Here is a 23,566-nt window from a genome sequence, read left to right as displayed (position 1 = left end):
AGGCAGATTGTACCTGGGGCAGCACAGTGAAGAAAAGAGGCAACTAGCCTGCCTGCTCTGTTCACTGAACCCTAGTAGCACTCTCAAAAAGGACGGGTCTGAAATACAATTGCTTACTATGCTCCTAACAACTGTTTCTGCCTATGCAGAATCAGCTCGATGGTTTCTCTCTCTCGCCAGCCCCCTTCCTGCTTTCAAGGTCAATTTAATTCTCTTTGATCTTTTGGGCATCATTCACCACCTTGATAAACACAGCACTGGAATTACCTTTCAGCTAATGTGAGTTGCTTTGCCGACTGTGTGGGAAAAAATGCACAGGGAGCATTTCTGTGTAGAAAACAGAGTCCAGAGGATTTCTGGCGCACTTCCAGTTCCTTGGAGAGTACATTTATTCATTGGTTAAGCAGGCAAACAGCTATACACTACGGTGATCAGCATAAACAATATTTGATATAGTCACATCCCAGAAACACAGAATTCTCATTGCCCTTTCTCTTCTTCTGGAAGTGCACATTAGTTTTCCTTTTAGTTTAGCAACAGATGGAAGTCTACAATCATGCATATAACCCACCTGCACAATGTGCATACCTGTTTAGGCTTACTATAGCGGCATGAAGTCTATGGATGTTCTTGGAACCCAATTACCATCAGCCCCAGTCAGTATAGCCAATGGTCTGGGATGATGGGAGTTGTAGTTCAGCAACTTCAGTGTGTGCTTTTGTGTTACGGGTGAGTTCCATCCCCCTCCAAATAACCCCACCCACATCTTCTGCCTGAATCTAAACTGTTTTCTCTCTAATAGAACTCCTCCATCCTTAAAGTTCTTCCCTCCTTTCAGCAGCCCATCTTCCATCTCTCTCAAATCCAGGCCTGGTCTCTAACCACGACCTGCAGGCCAAACCTTCTTTTAGACCAAAGCTTCTGCTCCATCAACTGTCCCTTATTACTGTATCCTTATTACTTTCAACCCTGCTGAAAAGGGGAAATGGCAGTGGAACCAACCAGGAAGGGAGTGTATATGTAAGCTCCATTTTAGTTCAATTGGATAAATTGAAAAACACGTCCAACTTCCGAGACACGTTCAAAAACGGAAGCAATTACTTCCAGGTTTCTGGCGTTCAAAAACTGAAACGTTCAGCTTCTGAGACGCTCGAAAACTGAGGTACCACTGTATCTTGGGAAAGCTGAATTTCAGAGATATGCATTCCAATACACAAACTGATCTGCAGAAAGATGGAGCTACTCTTTGGTTCATAAACTATCCAAGAAATCAGTCACTCTTTCTGTCCAGAGGACACCCGGGCACAGAAGGTCTCCTCTTCACCATACTCTATTCTACCAAGTGTGTGAGAATGTGTCACATTGTCAGGAGGAGGGTTTGCACATGGCGATGTTATGTGTTGCTGTAGCCCTGGAATATCAGGAAGGGAAGTAAAGGCAGTTGCTACCATCAGCCATTCAGCTGTTGCAGTAGTCTGATGTATCACCACAGTGGCCATGGCTAGACAGGCATCAATGATGATAATTCTGCACCTCCTCTCTTATGAATCTAGGAACTTCCAGCGATATGTGGTGCCAACTACATACAGATATATGCACCCACAAATCCCGTATGGGAAGATGCCTGCCATAGATATTTTTCTGGCTATCATAGTCGGCATAAGCCTGCTGAATGTCCTTAACTCTGTAACTGGGTGATGTCCCCTTCTCTGGATTAGTGAAATAAATTGAGGAAGACGTTGTGTTGCCTCTCCACATGGGACATTTGCACATGCTGAGTAGCTTCACTGTCTGCTCCAAGGGGAAAGGATGCTATGCTTAACTGCTGTCACTAAGACACATGGGGAAGGAGGAAGTGAAACTCAATGGCATAACCATAGTTTGTACTCTTAGTTATCAGAGATGATGTGAGGTCATATAAGAAAGAAGTGGGCTGTACCTAAGCATCTGTCCCGAATGCTTTAGAAACAGGATATCCTTTCTTAAGACTCAGAGTGAGACTGGATAATCCATTCATTGGGGTCTTTCTAGTCTCCATATGTTTGGAGCCTCTGTTACATTCTAGATTAAAGGATAATCATTTATAATTTGGGGGGAAATACTGCTAAGAAAGTTTAAGTTATAGCCTGAGGAGAAACAGTTTTATTCTCTCAAGAACAGTGGGTAAAAATGGAATCACAGAAAATAATTTCACGCAGCCATTTAATCGTGGCATTAAAATATCAGCTATACTAAAAACAGCTGTTGCACCCAGCAACATCAGACCAGCTCCTTGATGAAGCTTTACATTGTTAATCCTGCTACATGTTTTGTAGCAACACACAATCCATTCCTGGTTACAGAACACACTGAACTTCCAAATATTTTTCCACTAAAGGACACACTGCGGCAGGGTTTCTTCTTTTGAAATCAATATGCCCAGTGTGATCAGAATCCCAGCGATTCTTTCGGTCCTTTGACATACGACAGACAGCTTTGCCAAAGCAACATTATACATTTTTAGTCCACAGCAAACAGACCTTACATTCCTCCGTTTGGGTAATCAGGTGTAATTGAGTAAATATGCACATACAGATGCCATCTTTTGACACTAAATTCTTGGTGAAACAAAATAAGGGGACTGGCTGGCAGATAAATCTCTCTGAAAATTTATATGTGCACCAATAAAGATTCCATTATGTGGAATATTAAACTTGTACGGATTTCATTTTTTTTCCATAGTTTTGTTCAAAGATCTTTCATGACTACAGATGTGCATTCAAATAAAATTAAAAGTCCCATTCCATGTCTGTTTCCATGGTGCGCTCAGCTCAACTTTCTGCCTGTGAGGAAAAACTGTATGTCTATCCAAATCTGCTCCTAATCATCACTCTCGTCTTCATCAAACGAAAGCAAGCTGCTATTTTTTACTTGCTTGGTTGCATTTTGGGAGGTTGGAGAAATCCTCTTTGTCTCTTTCCTCTTCTTACTTGATGTGGCCGTCAAACCGGAGTACTTCTCTTCTGATGAACGCTTCGGAGGTTTCCTAAACATAATCTTTCCATCTCCAGATTCAGCTTCTTCATCTAGGGTAAGAATGCAAATAGTCTTTTATGTGCACACTCTCACATCTCCACTTTCCCACCTTCTGAGTTTCAAAAAAGTATGATAATCCTACGGAATAGCTCAAGTATCCTGGGAAAAGGCTGCAGTAGTGCATAAGCTTACTTCAGGCAAAGGCTGAGAGACACCACAATCTGAAACTCTGTAGAGCCACTGCAGACAATATTAAAATGAAGCAATGGTCTAAGCCATTATAAGGTAGCATTCTGTCTTTCTCAATATTAATATGTCTAAATACCCTCCCCCCCATTCTGTCTTTGTTACACTATATGTGGTGGAAGTCATAACAAGGTCAGGTTGGTCCAGTGATGTGCTGCCACTATAATATGTTGATCTGACCCACTGCAATGAAATTTCACAAAATTTCATACATGAAAGCCTGACTTCAAAATGAGCAAGAGTGGAAGAAATCTGATGCAACTATCTGAAGGAAACTGGCAAACGTTACAAAGAATCTTCGTAACTAATGTAGTAGGTAAAGCACACAGTTAACTTAAATCGTATTCATAAATGAAAATTAAAAAAATAAAACGACCCTAAACTTGAAAGTTTCCTTATTTTTTCCAGGTACTATCAGTATGGATGGTATCCAACCAAGCTTAACTACTGTAAGAGCAGACCTACTGAAATTAAGGACTGCCTCTTGCCCGATTTAATAGACTCTGACCCGGAAGGCTAGAGTTCAAATCCCCAAATTAGCCATGAATTTCACCGGGTGACCTTGGGCCAGTCACCGCCTCTCAGCCTAGGGGTTGTTGTGGGGTTAAAAGTGGAGGGGGAGAACAATGTACGCCACCTTGAGCTCGTTGAAGAAAAGGGTGGGGTATAAATGCAATTAATAAATAAAATAATATAGTTACCACAAACCAGGAAGGGAATCTTGAGTATGTAAAGGGAGGGAGGCTCGTTTAATTTCACTGTACACAGGTTGTACAATGAGAATAAATATATTATTATTATTATTATTATTTTATTTAATAAAATATTTTCATTAAGTACAAATTAGAAAACATACATATTCACAACAAAAGAAAATACAAAAGAAAAAGAAAATACATCTAACCAAGGGGAAAAAATTAGAGACTATTTTGTCTCTTTTCATATTTACAGTTATTTATACCTCTATAAAATGCTATTCACAATAAAGCAGTGAAACGAAAGATAAGATATCAGAAAAAAGAAAAAAAGAACAAAGAAAAAATAAAGAAGTAAAAGAAATAAAAGAAAAAGATTATTATTATTATTATGACGAGAACCTGCTCGCCATCAGTAATAATCAGTCTCACACAAAGATGGGTTGAAGAAATCTGACTGCCTCAGGAGCTGCTGCAGCCAAACATTTATTGTGTGTAGCCAAAAAGATACAAATACCAAGAAGCAACTTTTCCCTCAGCCGGCAGATAAGGACAATGCCATGCCATCACACCAGGCCACGTAGTCGATCAGGCTATGCTACGTGGACCAATCATCGGGACAGCATGAGCTGTCCACGCGTTGTTCATGCTCCAAGCAATGCCTTCTGCTATGGAATCACCTTGCAATAATAAACTTTCGCCCATGCTCTTATGTACAAACAACCATTTTCCCACAATTATTATTATTATTGGAAGGACAGAATATAGCTCATTCACAACAGCCAAATCATGGTCTGGTCAATACATTGAAACTATTTCATTGTGCACATATAAGGCGTATAACCTACCAAACCCCGCAGCACAGCTTAGGTGAAACCCACAATGAAATAAATGGTGGTTGCATAAGAGGCACTGAGTGATGGATTGCAACCAGGATGCATAAAGGGCATCATAATGCAGTATGTGAAGGCTAGTAAATGTTGCTTGAGGAAGTCGATGAAGACAAACTCTTGAGACTGGTAACGTGCGAGATGAAGATCATCGGCAAGATTGAAGCATCTCAAAATTGTTTTGCTAGGTTATGAAAGCTAGTGTCATGAATCACAAGCAAAGCCTTATGCTGAGATGGCTTGCAATTTTGATCATTTATAGGTGGCGGAGCATTGAAAGAAAAATCTAGGCTTCTCCTCGGCAACACATTTTTCTTAACTAAGTAACAGAATGTTTTAAAAATCAATTTTCTAATAGAAACTTGCCAGAAACACTGTGGTTGATTGATCTTCATTTAATAACTTACTCTGTGCCCTTGCAACACCATTATCTTGAGATTTATAATAAGCCACAGCTGTGACGGTACATGGTACCTTTTCCATCAAGGCTGTCATGGAAAGCAGTGCAAAGGTGGATTCAATATCAACAAAGTAGAGAAGAGAATGCATTCCTGTCGTAACAATTACACTATTTAAAACCAGTTCTGGGATCCAAGCCCAACTCAGCTATGTATTCTAAGAGTTTCGCATTCAGACCTCAGCAAAAACAAGAGCTGGTTCTCCATCACTGCTCGACGCCGCTGCCTTTTTGAATAAAATAAGGCAGAACAGGTAGGGCAGGAATGAGCTGGGCTGGAGACTTCCGGTCGGCGCCAGCGTTTAATGGCGGTCCTAGCTTCGAGCTCCGAAGCAGGACTGCTCCGTGAGTTCGGGTCTGACCCGCTACGGCGAGCGGGGGACCCCTAAAATCACAGGCGCTGAAGCCTGTGAGCAAGGAGATTCGGTGGGCACCTTTGCGCCCCCCGGTACTGTGAAGGAGCCTTTTTAAAGGCTCCGGAGCGGCACCGGGAGTGAGCGCGGTGCTGAGAGTCGCTACCCAGCCCACGGAGCGAAGCCGCGTCGCCATTGACGGAGAGCGCCGATTCCTTCCTGAAACTACAGATTGACAGCAACACCCGTGAGTAAGAACGGAAAACAAGTTTAACGGGACTCTAATTTCGGATATTTGGCTGAAAACGGGAAGGCAAAAATTAAGGAAGTCTGCCTCCCGGAACTGCATGAATAATTAAGCAACGAAAAAAGCAAGCTGTATTTGAAAGAAAAGCTCTTTGTACTTTGCTAAACCTGACATCAAAAGTGGACCTCCCCCCATCGGGCAGGAGAAGGGGGGAAGGAAAGAATCGGACTTTGTTTATCCTGCTTTAAATGATTTTGAACGGGAAATCTTGCACTGCCGATTCCCCTGGACAGGGCTGCCTGATCTGTGAACGCCTGAAAGCGATCTGTCAAATAGATTGAGGATACAAAGTTGGACTTTATTTGATACAAAATAACTGGACTTTAGTGGATTAAAACAGTAACACCTCAGACTGAAACAAAGTAAAGGTCTATAGTTGGACTTTTGGAACATTTCAATGCTATATGCTTTCTTTTTTCTTTTTCGACGCTTATTTCTATTTGGATACAATTTACTCCCTCTAGAGGGCTAAAGGGAAACAGCTGCATCAAGGAAGAAATAGTGGGATTTTCCACTTGAAATCTTTCCTGTGAGAACGACCTTGACATGAGCACTCCTGCCGATGAAATATCAACTAGATCCAAAACAAAGCAAGCACAAATGAAAAGAGGCTCTATGTCAGGAGTACCAGCTGCACAGGAAAAAGTAACAACAGCATCAATGGAATCTATGACACAGGCACTGTTTAAAATAAATCAATCTTTGGAGGCGCTGACAAAGCAGTCTACAGAGAATTCTAAGAAATTGACTGAACTGACAGCGAGGTTGGACTTGAACACGACAACAATATCATCTAATACAGACTCTATAAATAGGTTATTACAAGAAAGTTCAGAAACAAGAAAAATTGCAGAGAGTGCTAAAAGTACTGCTGAGGAGACAAAAGAAAGATTTGCGCCAATTGAAAAAAAAGTGAGTGAACATGATGCAACTTTGGCCTTGATGGAACTGGAGAGAAAAGGGAAAAATTTGAAATTAAGATTGGTTCCTGAGAACGAAGGGGACAACCTTGTGGAATTCCTTACAGAGAATTTTGAAGAATTTTGGCATGATGACTTGGAAGGAGAGGAGGAGTTTGTGATAACTACAGCTTTTCGGCTGGGCAGGAGACAAGGCAAGAAGCCAAGGGATTGTTTAATCACTTTGAGATCCAAGGAAGAGAGAGATAAAATACTGAACTTACATTTTCAGAAGGCATTAGTGATTAAAAACTCTCAGATACAGATCTTTAAAGATATCCCCAGGTATATTTTGGAGGTAAGAACCTACTTTAAAAATCTAGTCGACCTGCTAAAGGAAAATAACATTCCATTTAGGTGGGAATTCCCACAAGGATTGTCCTTCAACTTTAAAGGGAAGAAGATTAAAATAAAAACAATTCAAGACAAGGAACACTTTTTGGAGAAACATTTTGAGGATTTACAGAAAGGGACTGTGAGTGAGAGAGAGCCAACGGATATTGCAAATCTATCATTTGGATTGAACCCACCACCAACAGAGGAGGAACAATCGCTTGGAGCAGTCGGCGGAAAAGATACCCAGTAACAAAATGTCTCTGCAACTTCTGAGTTGGAACTGCAACGGTCTTAACCTTCCCCGAAAAAGAAATCAAGTTGTTCATATTTTAAAGAAAGAACAATTAGATTTAATATGTCTACAAGAGACCCATATTGCCAGGGTTCACAGGAAGCTTCTGACAAACAAGAGATTGGGACTGGAATTTATCTCATCAGATAAGGTCAAGAAAAGAGGCGTGGTGATTTATGCAAAAGAAAAATTGGCTCCAAAAATGATATTTAAAGATGAACAAGGAAGATACCTGGCAGTGGAAATTCAAATTCAAGGAGAAAAAATTTTGATAGTAGTTTATGCGCCCAATGAAGGGAAGGCCGAATTTTTTAAGAAGTTGCATGAGACTTTAATGGACTTTTTGGATTATAAAATCGTCATGATGGGGGACATGAACGGAGTCGTCTCCACAAATATGGATAAAGCACAGAGACAAGTGATTTCTAAGGAAGGGAGACTACCAAAGACTTTTTTCGAAATGACTGACACCATGGACCTTATTGATATTTGGAGAACAAGGAACCCCCTGGAAAGAGAGGGAACCTTCTTCTCTGAAGCAAAAATGACATGGACCAGAATTGACCAAATTTGGATTTCTAGTAATCTAGCATCAAGAGTCAAAAAAACAGAAATCTGCCCAAAAACCTTAAATTAAGGGCATTTGCAGATGATCTAGTGTTAACTTTGCAACAGCCAGATGTTAGTACTAAAAGAGTATTGGAACTAATTGAGATATTTGGTCATGTAGCAGGATTTAAATTGAATAAACAGAAAACAAAAGTGTTGGAAAAAAATTTAACAATGGAAGAAAAAGAGAGATTTCAGAGTGAAACTGGTTTGGAAATAGCGAAAAAAGTGAAATACCTGGGGGTAAACCTAACATCTAAGAATGTGAATTTATTTAAAGACAATTATGAAAAATGCTGGACAGAAGTGAAGAAAGATCTAGAAATATGGTCAAGGTTGAGACTTTCCTTGTTAGGCCGAATTGCTACCATTAAGATGAATGTATTGCCAAGAATGTTGTTTTTATTTCAAACCTTACAGATTTTGGACAAGATGGACTGTTTCAAGAAGTGGCAGAAAGATATATCAAAATTTGTCTGGCAGGGCAAAAAGCCCAGAATAAAATTTAAGATTTTAACGGATGCAAAAGATAGAGGGGGCTTTGCCCTGCCAGACTTAAGGCTCTATTATGAATCGGCAGCATTCTGCTGGTTGAAGCAATGGCTACTTCTTGAGGATACAGACATTTTGGATTTGGAAGGGTATGACAATAACTTTGGTTGGCATGCATATATATGGTATGACAAGGTAAAGGTGTATAGAGGTTTTAAAAACCATATTGTTAGGAAAGCACTGTATAATGTCTGGAATCGATACAAAGATTTGTTGGAAAGTAAAACCCCCAGGTGGTTGTCACCAATGGAAGCTAAGGCAGTGAAAAAACTTAATATGGACCCTGACTGGCCAAAATATTCTGAAATTTTAGAACAAGAGGGTGAAAAGCTAAAAATTCAGAGTTATGATAAGCTAAAGCATAGAGTTCGAGATTGGTTGCACTACCATCAGATAAATGAGACATTTAAGCAAGACAGGAAATTAGGATTCCAGAAGGAGAGGTCAAAGTTAGAAACAGAACTGTTAGAACCCAATACTAAGAATTTGTCTAGAATGTATAACTTGCTGCTGAAATGGAATACACAAGAAGAAACGGTTAAATCAGCTATGATTAAATGGGCACAGGATATAGGTCATGACATCATGTTTGCTGACTGGGAACAGTTATGGACCACTGGTATTAAGTTTACGGCATGTAGTGCCTTAAAAGAGAACATAATGAAAATGATATATAGGTGGTACATGACCCCAGTCAAGCTTGCAAAGATTTACTATTTGCCCAATAACAATTGCTGGAAATGCAATGAGTCGGAAGGAACCTTCTACCACCTTTGGTGGACCTGCCCAAGGATTAAAGCCTACTGGGAAATGATCTATAATGAAATTAAGAAAGTCCTTAAGTGGACGTTTTTAAAGAAACCGGAAGCTTTTCTCTTGGGCATGGTGGGCCAATTGGTACCAAAGAAGGATAGGACATTCTTTATGTATGCAACTACAGCGGCAAGAATTCTTTTAGCAAAGTATTGGAAGACGCAAGAACTACCTACTCTGGAGGAATGGCAGACAAAGGTGACCGAATTTATGGGACTGGCAGAGATGACCGGCAGAATCCGTGACCAGAGGAAAGAGGCGGTGGAAGAGGACTGGAAAAAATTTAAAGTATATCTTAAAAACTGCTGCAAAATTGAGGACTGTTAAGATGTTAAGGGGTGAGAAACAGAGAATTACAGCTGTAAATAATAATTTTATGGAAACTTAAAGAGAACCAATAGAAAAATTGATTAAAGGGTTGCTAAAAAATCTTTTGGAATAAGGATGCAGTGAAAAGGAGGTATGGGGAAGTCATGTTTTATGTTTATTTGTTTTTTCTGTGTTGTGTTTGTTTTCTTTTTTCTTGTTTATTGTTGTGAAAACTAATAAAAATTATTTAAAAAAAAAAAAAAGGAATGAGCTGGGCTGATATTCTCTCTTTCTCTCTGCTCTGCCGTACAAGGTCTCGTTTTATGGCTTACTACCCATGGACTGGCCAAGACTCCCACTTCGCTACCTGTCTCCATTGAAAGCTGCCAGAACTCCAAACAAAATTAATGGTACAGCACAGCTACGATGGCTTCTCCCAGCACTGGGAGAAAGTGGCTGGCTCCAAGGGCTGGCAGGAAGAGCAGGTGATGAGCAGAAAGTTGACTCAAAAGAAAGCTCATGATCAGGGCGGATTTGATTTAAATCAAATCGATTTAAATCACGATTTAAATCACTAGTCAGTAAGACTTGATTTAAATCTTTTTTTCTTTTCTTTTTTACAGAAAGACTCATTCTTGCTGGTATAATCTTAATATTTACAATATTTCATTTTTGGAATAATAAATTTTCAGAGTAGTTTTTACAGTTATATCAAAAATTACTGATTTGGTTATACTATTAGAAATACATAGACAGATAATTATGAAATTATGGTGAGATTGAACAAGTTAACTGTTTATATTTGGACAACTTTTCTGCTGTACTTTACTGGAAGGAGAAAAATAATCATTTCCTTAATAACAATTTTAAAAATTTGTTTAACTAAAACAAGAACATTATAGCATATGTATCCATGTTTGTTAACTGATTTGGTTAAACAATTTTTAAAAAAACTTTGAGTTTTAGCACACATGAAAAACTTAAAACAAATCTTTATTTCCTGATGAATAGCTTTTGGACTATAATGTAACTTAAACAGAAAACTACGTTTAGAAATATTTTTCCTCCAAAAGCATTTCATTTTAAATATCCATTTTAAATTTTAAAAAATCCATTTTAAATTTTAAAAAAATCCATTAAAAAAAATATTAAAAATAACATTGATTTTTATCCACCCTGCTCATGATTGTAGACGATGCAGAGCAGACAGACGTCAATGCCTGAGGGGGCGTGCACCATTTTGAGATGGTGGATTTTCTAGATCATATGGCGGTGTGTTAATTAAAGTGGCACTGAGAGAGGGTTGATCTTTCTGATGATGTGGAAATCAGAGGGACTAGTATAAATAATAATAATAATAATAATAATAATAATAATAATAATAATAATAATTTATTTGTACCCCGCCCATCTGGCTGGGTTTCCCCAGCCACTCTGGGCGGCTTCCATAGAAACCAAAAATACACTAAAATATCACAGATTAAAAACTTCCCTGAAGCCTTAAGATGTCTTCTGAATGTCAGCTGGTTATTTATCGCTTTGACATCTGACATCTGACATAAATATGCTGTAACCATGTTTTTAATGAAACACACACACACACACACACCAAAAATCAGACCTTGACTCATAGATTATCTACAAAAGAAAAGAAAACCTGCCAGCAGACAGAGATGAGAGAACTAGGATAGGATACACTGGCTCGCGGAGATCAAAGCCTTTCAATCAACAACACCAACCAATTTTGGGAGCCCTTGACTCCGCTCCACATTGTCAGCAGTGGTGAACTGGGGAATAAATCAGCAAGGAATGACTACAGGTAAAGTCTTGTGCAAGCAGTTTGCAGGAAGAATGAGAAAGAGGAGATGAAGTCCTAAATCAGCTTGGCTAACATGTTGAAGGAAAGCAACTTTGATTTGTGAGGACCTGCAAAAAAAGCAAGAAAAAAAAAGGATACTTTTCCTTTAGCTAGGAACAAAATACATCTCACCCATTCTGAGATACAAGAGTGATGGATTTCTACCGCATCCTACAGTTGGGCCAATGACCTCCAGAAACTGATGAGCTATCTATCTTTGAAAGGTTCAGATACGGATTTGTAAAAGAAACAAATGCTGTTAGAAGCCTGACAACAGCCAAAGCCAGGAATTTGAGAGGAATTGCTTTTTATCGAAAGTGAGCTGACAGTTGTAGGCCGGTGAATGGTTAGGTTTTACAGAAATGAAGCAGAAGTTAATTTTGACAGAAAGAGAAATAAAACATTAATAACGACATTAAAACTTTAACAGATCAGCACAGCTAAGACTGCCCAGGAAGAACATATTTGGCACAAACAAGGAAACCAATGTTTTAAAAATAGCTGGCAATGTTACTGGGGACAATGCTAAACAAATGACGTTTAAAATCCTTTAAACAAATGTTGTTTGTGTCATTGCTGTGGTCCTGGACCAGGAACCTTCAGAGGCTGAGCTCTCCAGCAGCGGCTCTAAGGAAGCATCTTACTAGTTTCCTGGTCCTTCCCAAATAAAGTCCTCCGCCTCAGATTTTGAACCCTGGCCACGAAAACCTGGAGAAGTTCCAGATGATGGGGAACTAACTTCATATTCCTCCAGTGATTAAGAAAGCCTTGGAGAAAGCTTACTGAGAAATGATATACAATTAAATGAAAAGGATCTTCAAAATAACTTGGGGGGGGGGGGGGAATCCCAGAAGCTTTTCTTTTGGGAATTATAGGGACTACCTAAATTGTATAGAAACTTATTTATGTATACTACTACAGCAGCAAGAATGCTACTCACCCAAAAGTGGAAAGAAGCAGAAGTCCCAGCAAAGGAAGAATGGATACAAAAACTTATGGAATATGCAGAAATCGTGGAACTTACCGGAAAATTAGAAATCAAGATAACAAACTTTTTATAAAAGAATGGAAATGGTTTGTTGAATATTTACAGATAAATTGCAAACAGATAAGAACATTGGCAGGATTGTTGTAATAACCTGCAGTCTCATAAGAGTATATATTTAAAGTAGACAATTAAATGAGCAAATTTGGATATGTGGAAGATATTAAAAAATAAATTTAAGGAACTGCAGAAAGAGGGGGAAGGAAGTCAAACTCTGAATGTTAAATTGATTGTAAAACTAATGAAAGGTGTCAGGGCACTTTTACATTATATGATAATAAATGCACACATGGTGGGATCATGGTGTGACTGAAAACATGCATCTGTTTCACACATATATTATGCTTTGTGGGGGGGCATGCTTTAAAAACTTATATTGTGAAGCCACCCTCTTAACAGTCTATTTCAATAGGGCTACTGTGAGATTGCAAAGGCATCTATACAATCCTCAGTTTCCACAATGCTGTGCAGAACTTAAGAGACACAAAACAGAGCTCAGTTTCTTTCTCCCATATTAGAGTCCCATATTAAATGGAGCTTTCTTCCAGGCTTCCTTTGCCTGCCAGCAATTCAAGACAGAAGAGGGAAAGCCATGTAGATCTGTCACCACGGCAGGGCTGAGGGCTCATCAACATGATCTTTACTCACTAACGGCAGAAGATTGAATAGCTTAACTGCAAACCTTTTGGCTTTCTCCAGCACCGACTGTACGTGTTCCTCTAGCCACTTATTCAGAAAGGATTTGCTCTAATGTTCCCACTGGTATGGTACCTCACAATTCTCAGACCACCGGCATCATTAAATTAAATATGTCTCTCTTTCTCCCCTGAAAAAAGTGTTGAAATAAAGAGCGATGGAAACCAATCTATTGTCCCAGTGTTGAAAGTCAAGTGGTACACAAGGTTATAGAAATAACAGCAAGTCAGTAAGGCTGCCGATCAGCTATACGTCAGCACAAACTCACAAAGTGCTAAAGCAGCACTTTGGGATGTAGAAAGTGTACTTTGATGCCCAAGCAGATAATGTGTGGCATATGGCTTTTAAAAAAAACTAAACAAGAGAGAGAGAGAGAGAGAGAGACCAAGCAAATTGAACAAGACTAGAATAATATTACAGTTTGAATGAGTAAGGACACTCGCTGCCAAGTTTTTGGACTTGTGCATACATTACGATGTCCCAGAGGCCAGATGTACTAGAAAAGGAGCAGAAAAAATCAATTCTAGAGATTATAATGAATACATGAAAAAGGCATTATACACCAATTACCATTTTCTGCTTCTATGAAATTTTATCTCAGAAAAAATTACCTTTGACAGGACAGTAATTCTCTCTAGGATTCAAGCGGAAGGTTTACAGAAAAATATTGCGCAGAGACAGACTTAAGCTCTTTTCATTTTTAGAAACTAATTTAGCTTCTACCAATAAATTAAGGTTAAGTGAAAATATTTAGATTGTGGCTAAAAACAATTCTGTTAGGAGAGATCTGCTTTAACCGCTGAAGAAATGTGGTTGGTGGAATCACTGCCAAACTGATGTTTGTGTGTTCCTGTGTTCCTGTCTATCTTTGTGTGCATTGTGATATATATATATATATATATATATATATATATATATATATATATATAAATATAAAATATTATAAGCAGCTGGGGTGTAAGGGGTGTTAGGGGAGAGGTTGTACCTCTGGTGGGGGGCACATTGTGCTCATTTTGGGTTAGTTTGTCCACCTTTGGTCCCCCACCCAGCACTCAGCTCTCACCTGCGGCTCCTAGAAGCTGTCAGCATGTGACAGCAGCCACACCCTGGGAACAGCTTCAACTGGATGGCTAAACCAGGTGAGGGTAGCTGATGGGTCCCAAACCTTCTGTGAGTTAGGAACTTCCCTGCATGCGAATACAGGCTCTGGCAGATTGAGCGGACGAGACCAAGTGCCGGTTCAAGTGGTCAAGAAGGCAGTTTCTGCGCATGCTGTAGAGGGAAGTGAGGGGCAGATGGGGTTTGTCAATAGGGCAGGTACACCATCTTAGAGAAGGAAAACTTAGAGAAGTAAACCTCCACTGCCTTGTGGCTGTACTCAATTGTGAGAAAAGCTTCAGAAGTAAAACCTGAGGGTGGTGTCTTGTACACCTCTTTCCACCAACTCCTGCAGCCAAGCTGGTGCCAAATCTATTGGTCTGCTTTCCTTTGGACCACATCAGTGAAGTGTCTTGTTATCTAGGCCAGTGTTTCCCAATGGAGGAGCATATGGCCCCCTGGGGGCTCCAGGATGTTCCAAGGGGGGCATAGGTGAAAATTGCATAAATGGGGGGGGGGGCACAGCATGAGGCTAGGGGGCCACAGAGGGAAGTGAGAAGGGAGAAATCAATTTTATTTTATTTTTAAATCCTGATCGGCTGGCTATCCGCTTGGCCTATCACAAGCGAGTAAGGGGGCGGCCCACCAGGGCCTAGCGCTCCTTTTTGCCATGTGTGTTTTCTTGGAGCAGTCCTGGTTTGTTTCCGGCAGGAGAGGGCGATCACTGAGACTCCCGTTTTGACAAGTAGAGCCCACGATCCAGAACCCCCAGGTCAGGTAAGTGTGGTGGTGGGGCAACAATGGATAGGGCTGGGCAAGCCAGAGCTGCTTGATAAGATCTTTTTGCACCAGGTCAGTGAGGACCACTTGTTTTTAAAATTTCTCCCAACTACAGTGGTATCTCGTTACGTTCTTAATCCGTTCCGGAGGTCCGTTCGTAACCGGGACCACTTGTTTTTAAAATTTCTCCCATATACAATGGTACCTCATGTTACATACTTAATCCGTTCCGGAGGTCCGTTCGTAACCGGAAACCGCTCGTAACATGAGGCGCGCTTTCGCTAATGTTGCCTCCCACTGCTGCCGCGCCACCGGAGCACGACTTCCGCTCGCATCCCAGGGCAAAGGTCGCAACCGGGAGCATCTACTTCCGAGTTAGCGGAGCGCATAACCCAAAGCATTTGTTAGGGGGACGGTACGTAACACGAGGTTCCACTTTATACAGAACTCCCTGTGCACCTTTTGGACTGTATATGTAGGTTTCCCCCTGTGTGTATCAAATAACTGTTTACATACAAAACATTAAAATAGCTACCTTTCTACCAGTAGGACAAGGGGGGGCATGGGCGTAGCCAGGATTTTTGTCGGGGGGCAGGCTTTTGTTAATGGGGCAGAACCTCAGATTTGTATTGTGTCCATGGGGGGCACAGGAAGGAAACAAGTTCAGAAGGGGGCCATGGTTGGAAAAAGGTTGGGAAACACTCATCTAAGCAGCCCATGACCTCCATACACGGTGCCCAGGTTTGCACCTTAGAGAGGCCACTTTGGTGCTGATAACGCAGCAAAAACAATGCAGGAGGCAGCAGTTACAAGTTATCTGCCTCTGCAGCCACAGCGAGTGCTGTGACTCTCCAGCTGTTTGATTTCATCCCGGGAAGCGCACTCCATTGTCCATCGTCCCTCGAGACAGATGAACAGTAAGCCGTTGCCTTAAACGTGGTTATGTCTTTCTGTCCCTTTGCCGTGGCTGTCACGCTTGTGCTGTTAAGTTCCACCTGGCATCTCTAACCTTATTATCTCTAACTAAAGCTAGGAGGAGAGAGAGAAAGCACACCCAAAGGAGCCCCTAGAGAAATGAAGCAGCTGTAATGCAGAAAGGAGAAAGGCAGCAACTTGAAATGGCAAACCAGGGAAATGGGAATTGGTGGCAGTACTGGAAGATCAAGACAGAGAGAGTGCTAGGGAGAGGGGCAATAAGGAATCAAAGTGAGCAGAGCAGGGGGTTGGATAGGCATCGTATCCAAAGTAACTGACAAATTAGAAGGCTGCTTGATAGAAACAGTCCTTCTGCTTAGTAAAGAATGCTGAACCTAGTATTTACAAAACGTACCTGTGGCTTTGGGAGTCTCTTTAACCTCCTTTTTAATCTTCATCACTTCTTCGGCACTCAGGTCCCCTTTTTTCAAAACAATCACCTGTGGCTGTTCATCCTCTTTGTCGCTTCCATCGTCATCGTCATCAGCTGGGAGCTGTTCTCTCTGGAAGAAAGGAGGAAATCTAAGCTACTCAGACAGTCATTCCCAAAATAATTTTAAGGTAAGAGAAGGAAGATTAGCAGTCATCTACTACCATCTGACCAGTTCTCTTGGGTTAAGGAAAAGACAAAACAATAATCGGAATTGGCAGAACATGAAATTACAGTGGTGCCCCGCAAGACGAATGCCTCGCAAGACGGAAAACTCGCTAGACGAAAGAGTTTTCCGTTTTGGAGGTGCTTCGCAAAACAAATTTCCTATGGGCTTGCTTCGCAAGACGAAAATGTCTTGCGAGTTCCTGCGGGGGTTTTTTTCCTTTCCCCCCCTTTTTCTAAGCCGCTAAGCCGCTTATCCGCTAAGCCGTCAATGGGCTTGCTTCGCAAGACGAAAAAACCGCTAGACGAAGAGACTCGCAGAACGGATTCTTTTCGTCTTGCGAGGCACCACTGTATAAAATGTCAGGAAGAAGGTTGGCTGGAACAGCTTCTCCCTGTTATCTTCTATGTTGGGACTGGAGAACCTCTGGCCCTACAGACATTGTTGGACTGCAACTCCCATCACCCCCAACCATCATGGCCAATGATCAGGGTTGAACGGACTTGTAGTTCTGCAACACATGGAGGGTCAAAGGTTCCTGAGTCTTGTTCTTTCTGAAGGGTCTTCTTTTATATAGTAAAATAATTCTAATAACAACTACATCACCTGAATCCCACACATCATTTAGTTTTATTGTAAGAATGCCCCTTTGAGGCAAACCATGCATTTAATTATGTACTATGTCCAGCAAGTAAGAAACCAATACTTTTCTAATAAAAAGAAAAGGAAAGAAAACAAAACTTTCAGACAATTAACAGTCAGTGCAGTCTGGTGTTGGTTAAACATGAAGCGGCATTCAGGTCCTACCTCTGCCGTGAAGTTAGCCCGTGGACAAACTACACCTTCACTGCCTCAGTTCATTTTTCAGTTGTCGATTGGGATAAATAGTGACCTGCCGCTCTAGGTTTTGCTGAGATAAAACATAAAGGCCCAATCCTAAACAGGAGTAATTCCAATTGAGCGGGTATTGAGGATTGCTGTTTAAAGGACTTTTGAACATACCATGTCAACTCTTGTGCCTAATCCTAGACATTTTCACTGGAAAGTCTGACAGGAATCAATGCATTTTTTCTCAGGTAAGTATGCTTAGTATTGCAGCATTCATTGCAAAGTAGTAAGCAAAAGAAGTAATGTTCTTGAGCTGCTTTACAGCTACAGATTCCAAAAATCTTACATAAAACTTGCTTCCAGTTATCAGCTAGAATCAACAGGTAGAATCCAACTGGTGCCCTTGCACTCGCACAAGACCTTTGGATCTAGACGCCTCCACTAACAGAACAGGACAGGTGATTTTTGTTGATTTTTACCCTCTACCCCTACAACCACGAGAGGGGGAGAAAAGCATTTTCTATCCACTTTCTCCTTGCCATGCATAATTTTATAAAATTCTACCACGTTCACCTCTTAGTCACCCCAAATGCTGCAACCTTTACTCATAGGGGAGTTGCTTCATTCTCTTGATCATTTTGGCGCCCTTTTCTGAATCTTTTCCAGCTCTACATTATCTTTTTTGAAGTGAGGTGACCAGAACTGTACCCAGTGTATTTGAAAAGCGGTCGCACCACAAGTTTATATAGTGGCATTAGGATATCAACAGCTTTCTTTTCCATTTCTTTCTTAGCAATTCATAACATGGAATTTGCCTTTTTCACAGCTGCCACACACGGGGTTGACATTTTCATGGAGCTATCCACTACAACCCAAGGTCTCATATTCCTGTCAGCGCCAGCTCAGACCCCATGAGTATATATATGCCCTTCCGGGAGCCCAATGGGAATCCACCCAATCTTTCTGGAATCCAGTCTAGATTTGCGAATCTGTAATTTTCAAAGACAGCTTATACCGAAAGCAACTCAAATGCTTTCAGATTTCTGTGAAGTGCAACTAGTCAGTCAGCTTGCATCTAAAATACAAAATGTGACAGCTTTTTATCTACGCAAAGCAACCCAGCTTGAAGGTTTGTACTGCTTCTCATTTCTGTAGCCCCAGTGCAGGCAGAATAGGAAAACAATCAAACCTACGAGACATCAAATGCAGAGCTACAAATTGGTTTCCATCACACTGCATGAAACTGTCAGAGAAGCGTTGTTACTAAGGACAAATGGAAATATTACTTTTCCTCCTCTTTATCATACTCTGCTGCCTTTTCTCCCTTTGACAATTTGTTCATTAAGAAAAGATCTCGCCTGGTTTGTCCAAACTAAACCTTCTATCTATCTATCTATCTATCTATCTATCTATCTATCTATCTATCTTGTATACGGCCCTTCATCCATCTATCTATCTATCTATCATCTATCTATCTATCTATCTATCTATCTTGTATATGGCCCTTCACTTGGAGATTTCATGGCAGTTCACAACATAAAATTACATTACAAAAAACACAAAATACATAATTAAAAATAAGAACAAAACTCTCACGCAACACATTCAAAAGGGCATCAAATGTCAATCAGTCACAGGCCTGGCTGAAGAGGAATGTTTTTGCCTGGTATAATGAAGGTGCCAGCCGAACCTCCCTGAGGAGAGCATTCCACAAGTGGGGAGCCACTGCAGAAAAGGTCTGTCTTGCAAAAGGGCATGGCTGGAAGGCAGGCTGGAACCCTGAACAGGAGCATTCCATACTCCCAACGTCTGGCTGCAAGCTCCACGTGCAAAATACAGTGGTGCCTCGCAAGACGAAATTAATTCATTCTGCAAGTTTTTTCTTCTTGCGAGTTTTTCGTCTTGCGAAGCACGGTTTCCCATAGGAATGCATTGAAAATCAATCAATGCGTTACTATGGAGACCGTCCGGGGACAGAGGGGAAGCGCCACGCGCTTCCTTGGTTCAAAAGGGGTCCGGGGACAGAGGGGAAGGCGCGCGCGCCTTTCCCTCTGTCCCTGGAGATTGCAGGGCTGGCAACGGGGAGAAGCGATCTTCTCCCCACCACCCCTTGCTTCAAAAGAGGTCCAGGGACAGCGGGGAAGACGCGCTGCACTTCCCCGCTATCCCCGGAGCTTGCGGGGCAAGCTTTGTTCTGCGAAGCAAGCCCATAGGGAGATGCGTCTTGCGAAGCGGCTAAGAAAACGAAAAACTCCTTCGTCTTGCGAGTTTTTCGTCTTCCGAGGCGTTCGTCTTGCGGGGCACCACTGTGCTACTTGTTAGATTTTTGCCCTGCCAAGGCAGTGTGTATAGGCTTCCTAGAAGGTCTGCTCTGTGACTAGACCCAGACCTGATTAACATCAGCAAGACTGCTGCATGGCTTGAGTCTTTTGGACTTTGCTTTTGGCTAGAGAGAATAATTGTATGCTAATTCACATAGACATAGAATCATGAAATTGGAAGAGACCCTAGTGATCAGACCAACCCCTGGCAAGGCAGGAATATGCAGCTTTCTCTTATGGGGATCGAACCTGCAACCTTGGAATTATCAGCACCTCACTCTAACCAAGTGAGTGATCCATGCTCTGTCCACACAGTGGGGGGAGGGTATGTAACTATACTTTTAAAAGCCCACAGGGGAGGAGAGGCAAACCCACCCACCCAATCTTTGCTTCCCTGTTCTCTGCTGCTTAAAGCTGCCCCTCCCTGCCTGACTCCAATACTGGCAAGGAAAAAAACTACATAAAGCAGAGGAGCATGTCAGGGTAAGGCTGAGTGGGGGGTGGGCAAGTTTCACTCCCCTCCGCCAACATGCTCCTTTTAAGGGTAAAACGTTAACTCCTACCCCTGTTTTATAGCCAAAGGGGCAGTCACATGTTTAATAAACATGCACAAGTCTGGGGTGGCTCTAATATTTATTTATTTGGCTTTAATTTATTTATCAGCTGCTTCACAACCAAACCAGCACGGCAGACTTCTACAATTATACAATTATTAATTTCTAGAATGACTTCAGCGGAAGCCTTCTTCAACAGCCTAAATATTAAAAATATGGAATGCTTTGTGAATTTGTGTGTCACCCTCGTACAGAGCAAGAGAGGCCTACAGAGATTCAATCCAACAAGCTTATTTGCATGCACTCGAGGGCTGGGCAGCGGGGCTTTTCATATCTGTTTTGGGACTGTGTCTCACTCACACGAACCACTTTCAAAGCTCAGTCTTCACCCACTTCTTTCGCAAACAGCTGGTGGCGCAAAGCCCAAGGGCTGCTATGTCAAGAGAGACAAAGAGCCTGGCTATGCGTGCAAATCTGACATAGGCACTTCTCTGGGTTTAGGACCAATTGTTTGAAGCGGTGATGCTACTGAATGCCAGTTGTTGGAAAATCCCAAGTGGGGAGAGGGCTGTTGTGCTCAAGTCATGCTTTGGGGGTTCCCACAGGCATCTGGTTGGCTACAGTGGTACCTCAGGTTACATACGCTTCAGGTTACACACTCCGCTAACCTATAAATAGTGCTTCAGGTTAAGAACTTTGCTTCAGGATGACAACAGAAATCGTGCTCCAGCGGCGTGGCAGCAGCAGGAGGCCCCATTAGCCAAAGTGGTGCTTCAGGTTAAGAACGGACCTCCGGAACGAATTAAGTACTTAACCTGAGGTACCACTGTACTGTGGATGATGGATGAGATGCAGTGTTAGAAACCGGGACAGAAAAGGTAGGTGCCAAATGGCTTCGGGGGTCTGGGTTGCGGGGGCCAAAACAGAATGTCTAGTCGCCATGGGGGGGGGGGTCGGCAACACTTTTTAGTTATTATTTTGATAAGCATGAATTAAAATGCAATTCACATAAGTGACACATTGTTAATATCACATTTTTAGCAGAAATTGTTAATACATGTTTAATTTGCTGTTTACAGTAAAAATATTGGCACCACACTTGTTTTCAAAACTGCTCTTTATTGTTAAACACCTTAACATATTGTCTATCCTTAATATATATTTTGAGCCTTCAAAGCACATAAAGGTAAAGGGACCCCTGACCATTAGGTCCAGTCATGGCCGACTCTGGGGTTGCGGCACTCATCTCGCTTTATTGGCCGAGGGAGCCGGCGTACAGCTTCCGGGTCATGTGGCCAGCATGACTAAGCCGCTTCTGGCAAACCAGAGCGGCACATGGAAACGCCATTTACCTTCCCGCCGGAGTGGTACCTATTTATCTACTTGCACTTTGACGTGCTTTCGAACTGCTAGGTTGGCAGGAGCAGGGACCGAGCAATGGGATCTCACCCCGTTGCCAAGATTTGAACCGCTGATCGGCAAGTCCTAGGCCCTGTGGTTTAACCCACAGCACCACCCATGTCCCTTTTCAAAGCACATACATTCCAGTAATCCTTGAGTGTCAGCCAGGTTCAAAAAACGGCACCTAGACTTTTTGAGGTGCTCGCAAATAGAGCATCTTTAGATGCAAAATGCTCCTGGCGCCCTGCTAATTTCAGACCCTGGTGAGATGAGCCATTGGTACGATCCTGCAAGCTCTTCTTATGTTCCTATTTAAATCGTAGGCATTTAGAGTGTGCTTTTTTTTAGGGGAGGGGATCTACCTATAACTTCTGTTATCAAATGAAGCACAGGTTAAGGGTTTGACACCAGATCAAAAGCCAGCAATGCCATTCCATGCATGCTAGTTTGGGATCGTTGGTCAAAGTGGCCATTTATGCTGCAAAGTGCAAGGAGTAAGATTAATTCAGTTTAGTTTGCACTCCCTCTGCTGTTTGTTTCTGCAAAAACAGCACACCAGTCATTGTGATCAGATCCTTCCTTTCTCAAGAAAGCAGCTATTTTACTATCTCCATCTCTTTCTTGCACACACTGATGGATCCACCCTGGCTAAAGAATAAAACTGCACTTGGGAGTGAAAGATTTGGGATCTCATTAGTTAGGATGTTCCCTAAGAGAAGAGAACAGAATGCGGGGGGGGGGGGGGAGAGATACTCCAGGGAAAGAAAGTTATTCAAGGGGGGATTTTTATTCAAATAAAAATATTTATTAATAAATACATAAATAAATAAATACACTACATCCTGTATTGATAGTTTTGTCCTGTTATTTCAAATCATCTCTCTATCTTTGCCAAGTTAGGAATCCCTAACTTGTTAGGGAGAGGATCCCTAAGCAAGGATCCAAGTTAGGGAACCTCTCCAAACGTATTTGTGTTTGAAACGGTGTGTAAAAGGCCATGTACTCCAGCTTTGGGTCTGTCCAAATTGTGGCATTTCCAGAGGGGCTATGATGTCAGGGCAAAGCTTTGAAGTCGCTTCAGCACCAGATTGGGGGGGGGAATCGACCCCCCCCAACCGCCCCGCCTTTTGCCAGAACAGAGATGGGAAACCCTAATTGGAAGCCGGGTGGAGCACGAGACCCTTTATGCTCAAGGTCGTGGGTTCGAATCCCACTCTGGGCAAAAGATCCCTGCGCTGACTACAGACGACCTCGGTGGGCCCTTCCGCTTCTATGAAGCGCGGAAGCCCGGACACCAGGGCGACCCTCTCGCCGCCTTTCCCCGCCTGGCCCCGGGGCGGGCGCTCGTCGCCGTTACCTTGGTGTCCACCGTGGGCCCCTCCCGGTAGCCGACTCGCGCCTTGAAGCGGCTCAGGAAGGCGGGCTCGGCCGGCCGCACGTACGAAACCTGGTTCTTTTTGCTCATGGTGCCGCTGAGGTAAACCTAGGCTTGTGTGAACGCCGAGCGACGGCGCCTCACGTCACGTCACGTCACGCCGACGCCCCGCCCACCCCGCTCCCCGCCATCTTTCTTTCCCTTCC

At 42.1% G+C, this 23,566-nt stretch overlaps 1 protein-coding gene across 1 annotated transcript; it reads right to left on the bottom strand.

Moving 5' to 3' along the window:
- Nucleotides 1-353: 353 nt before the first annotated feature.
- Nucleotides 354-23,550, bottom strand: KIAA1143. Its single transcript, XM_081834000.1, has 3 exons — nt 23,343-23,550; nt 16,641-16,788; nt 354-3,065 (listed from the first exon to the last, which is right to left on the bottom strand). Exons 1-3 carry the CDS (start codon nt 23,448-23,450, stop codon nt 2,860-2,862), a joined length of 462 nt encoding a protein of 153 aa, XP_081690126.1. The 5' UTR covers nt 23,451-23,550; the 3' UTR covers nt 354-2,859.
- Between the last annotated feature and the right edge of the window lie 16 nt (nt 23,551-23,566).

This window comes from Podarcis erhardii, assembly GCF_964252035.2.
Source record: "Podarcis erhardii genome assembly, chromosome: 12".
NCBI classification, from domain to species: Eukaryota; Metazoa; Chordata; class Lepidosauria; order Squamata; family Lacertidae; genus Podarcis; species Podarcis erhardii.
Note: the sequence above shows the minus strand (reverse complement) of the source record. Positions and strands in the feature narration are given on the sequence as shown.

What these genes read in the sequence shown, in the direction of transcription:
- KIAA1143 (XM_081834000.1), bottom strand. Translation starts at nt 23,450, where the DNA reads ATGAGCAAAAAGAACCAGGTTTCGTACGTGCGGCCGGCCGAGCCCGCC. An exon ending in GGCCCACGGTGGACACCAAG is followed by an intron (nt 16,789 to 23,342) that starts GTAACGGCGACG and finishes CCTTTCTTCCAG; the next exon opens with AGAGAACAGCTCCCAGCTGA. An exon ending in AGAGACTCCCAAAGCCACAG is followed by an intron (nt 3,066 to 16,640) that starts GTACGTTTTGTA and finishes TTCTTACCCTAG; the next exon opens with ATGAAGAAGCTGAATCTGGA.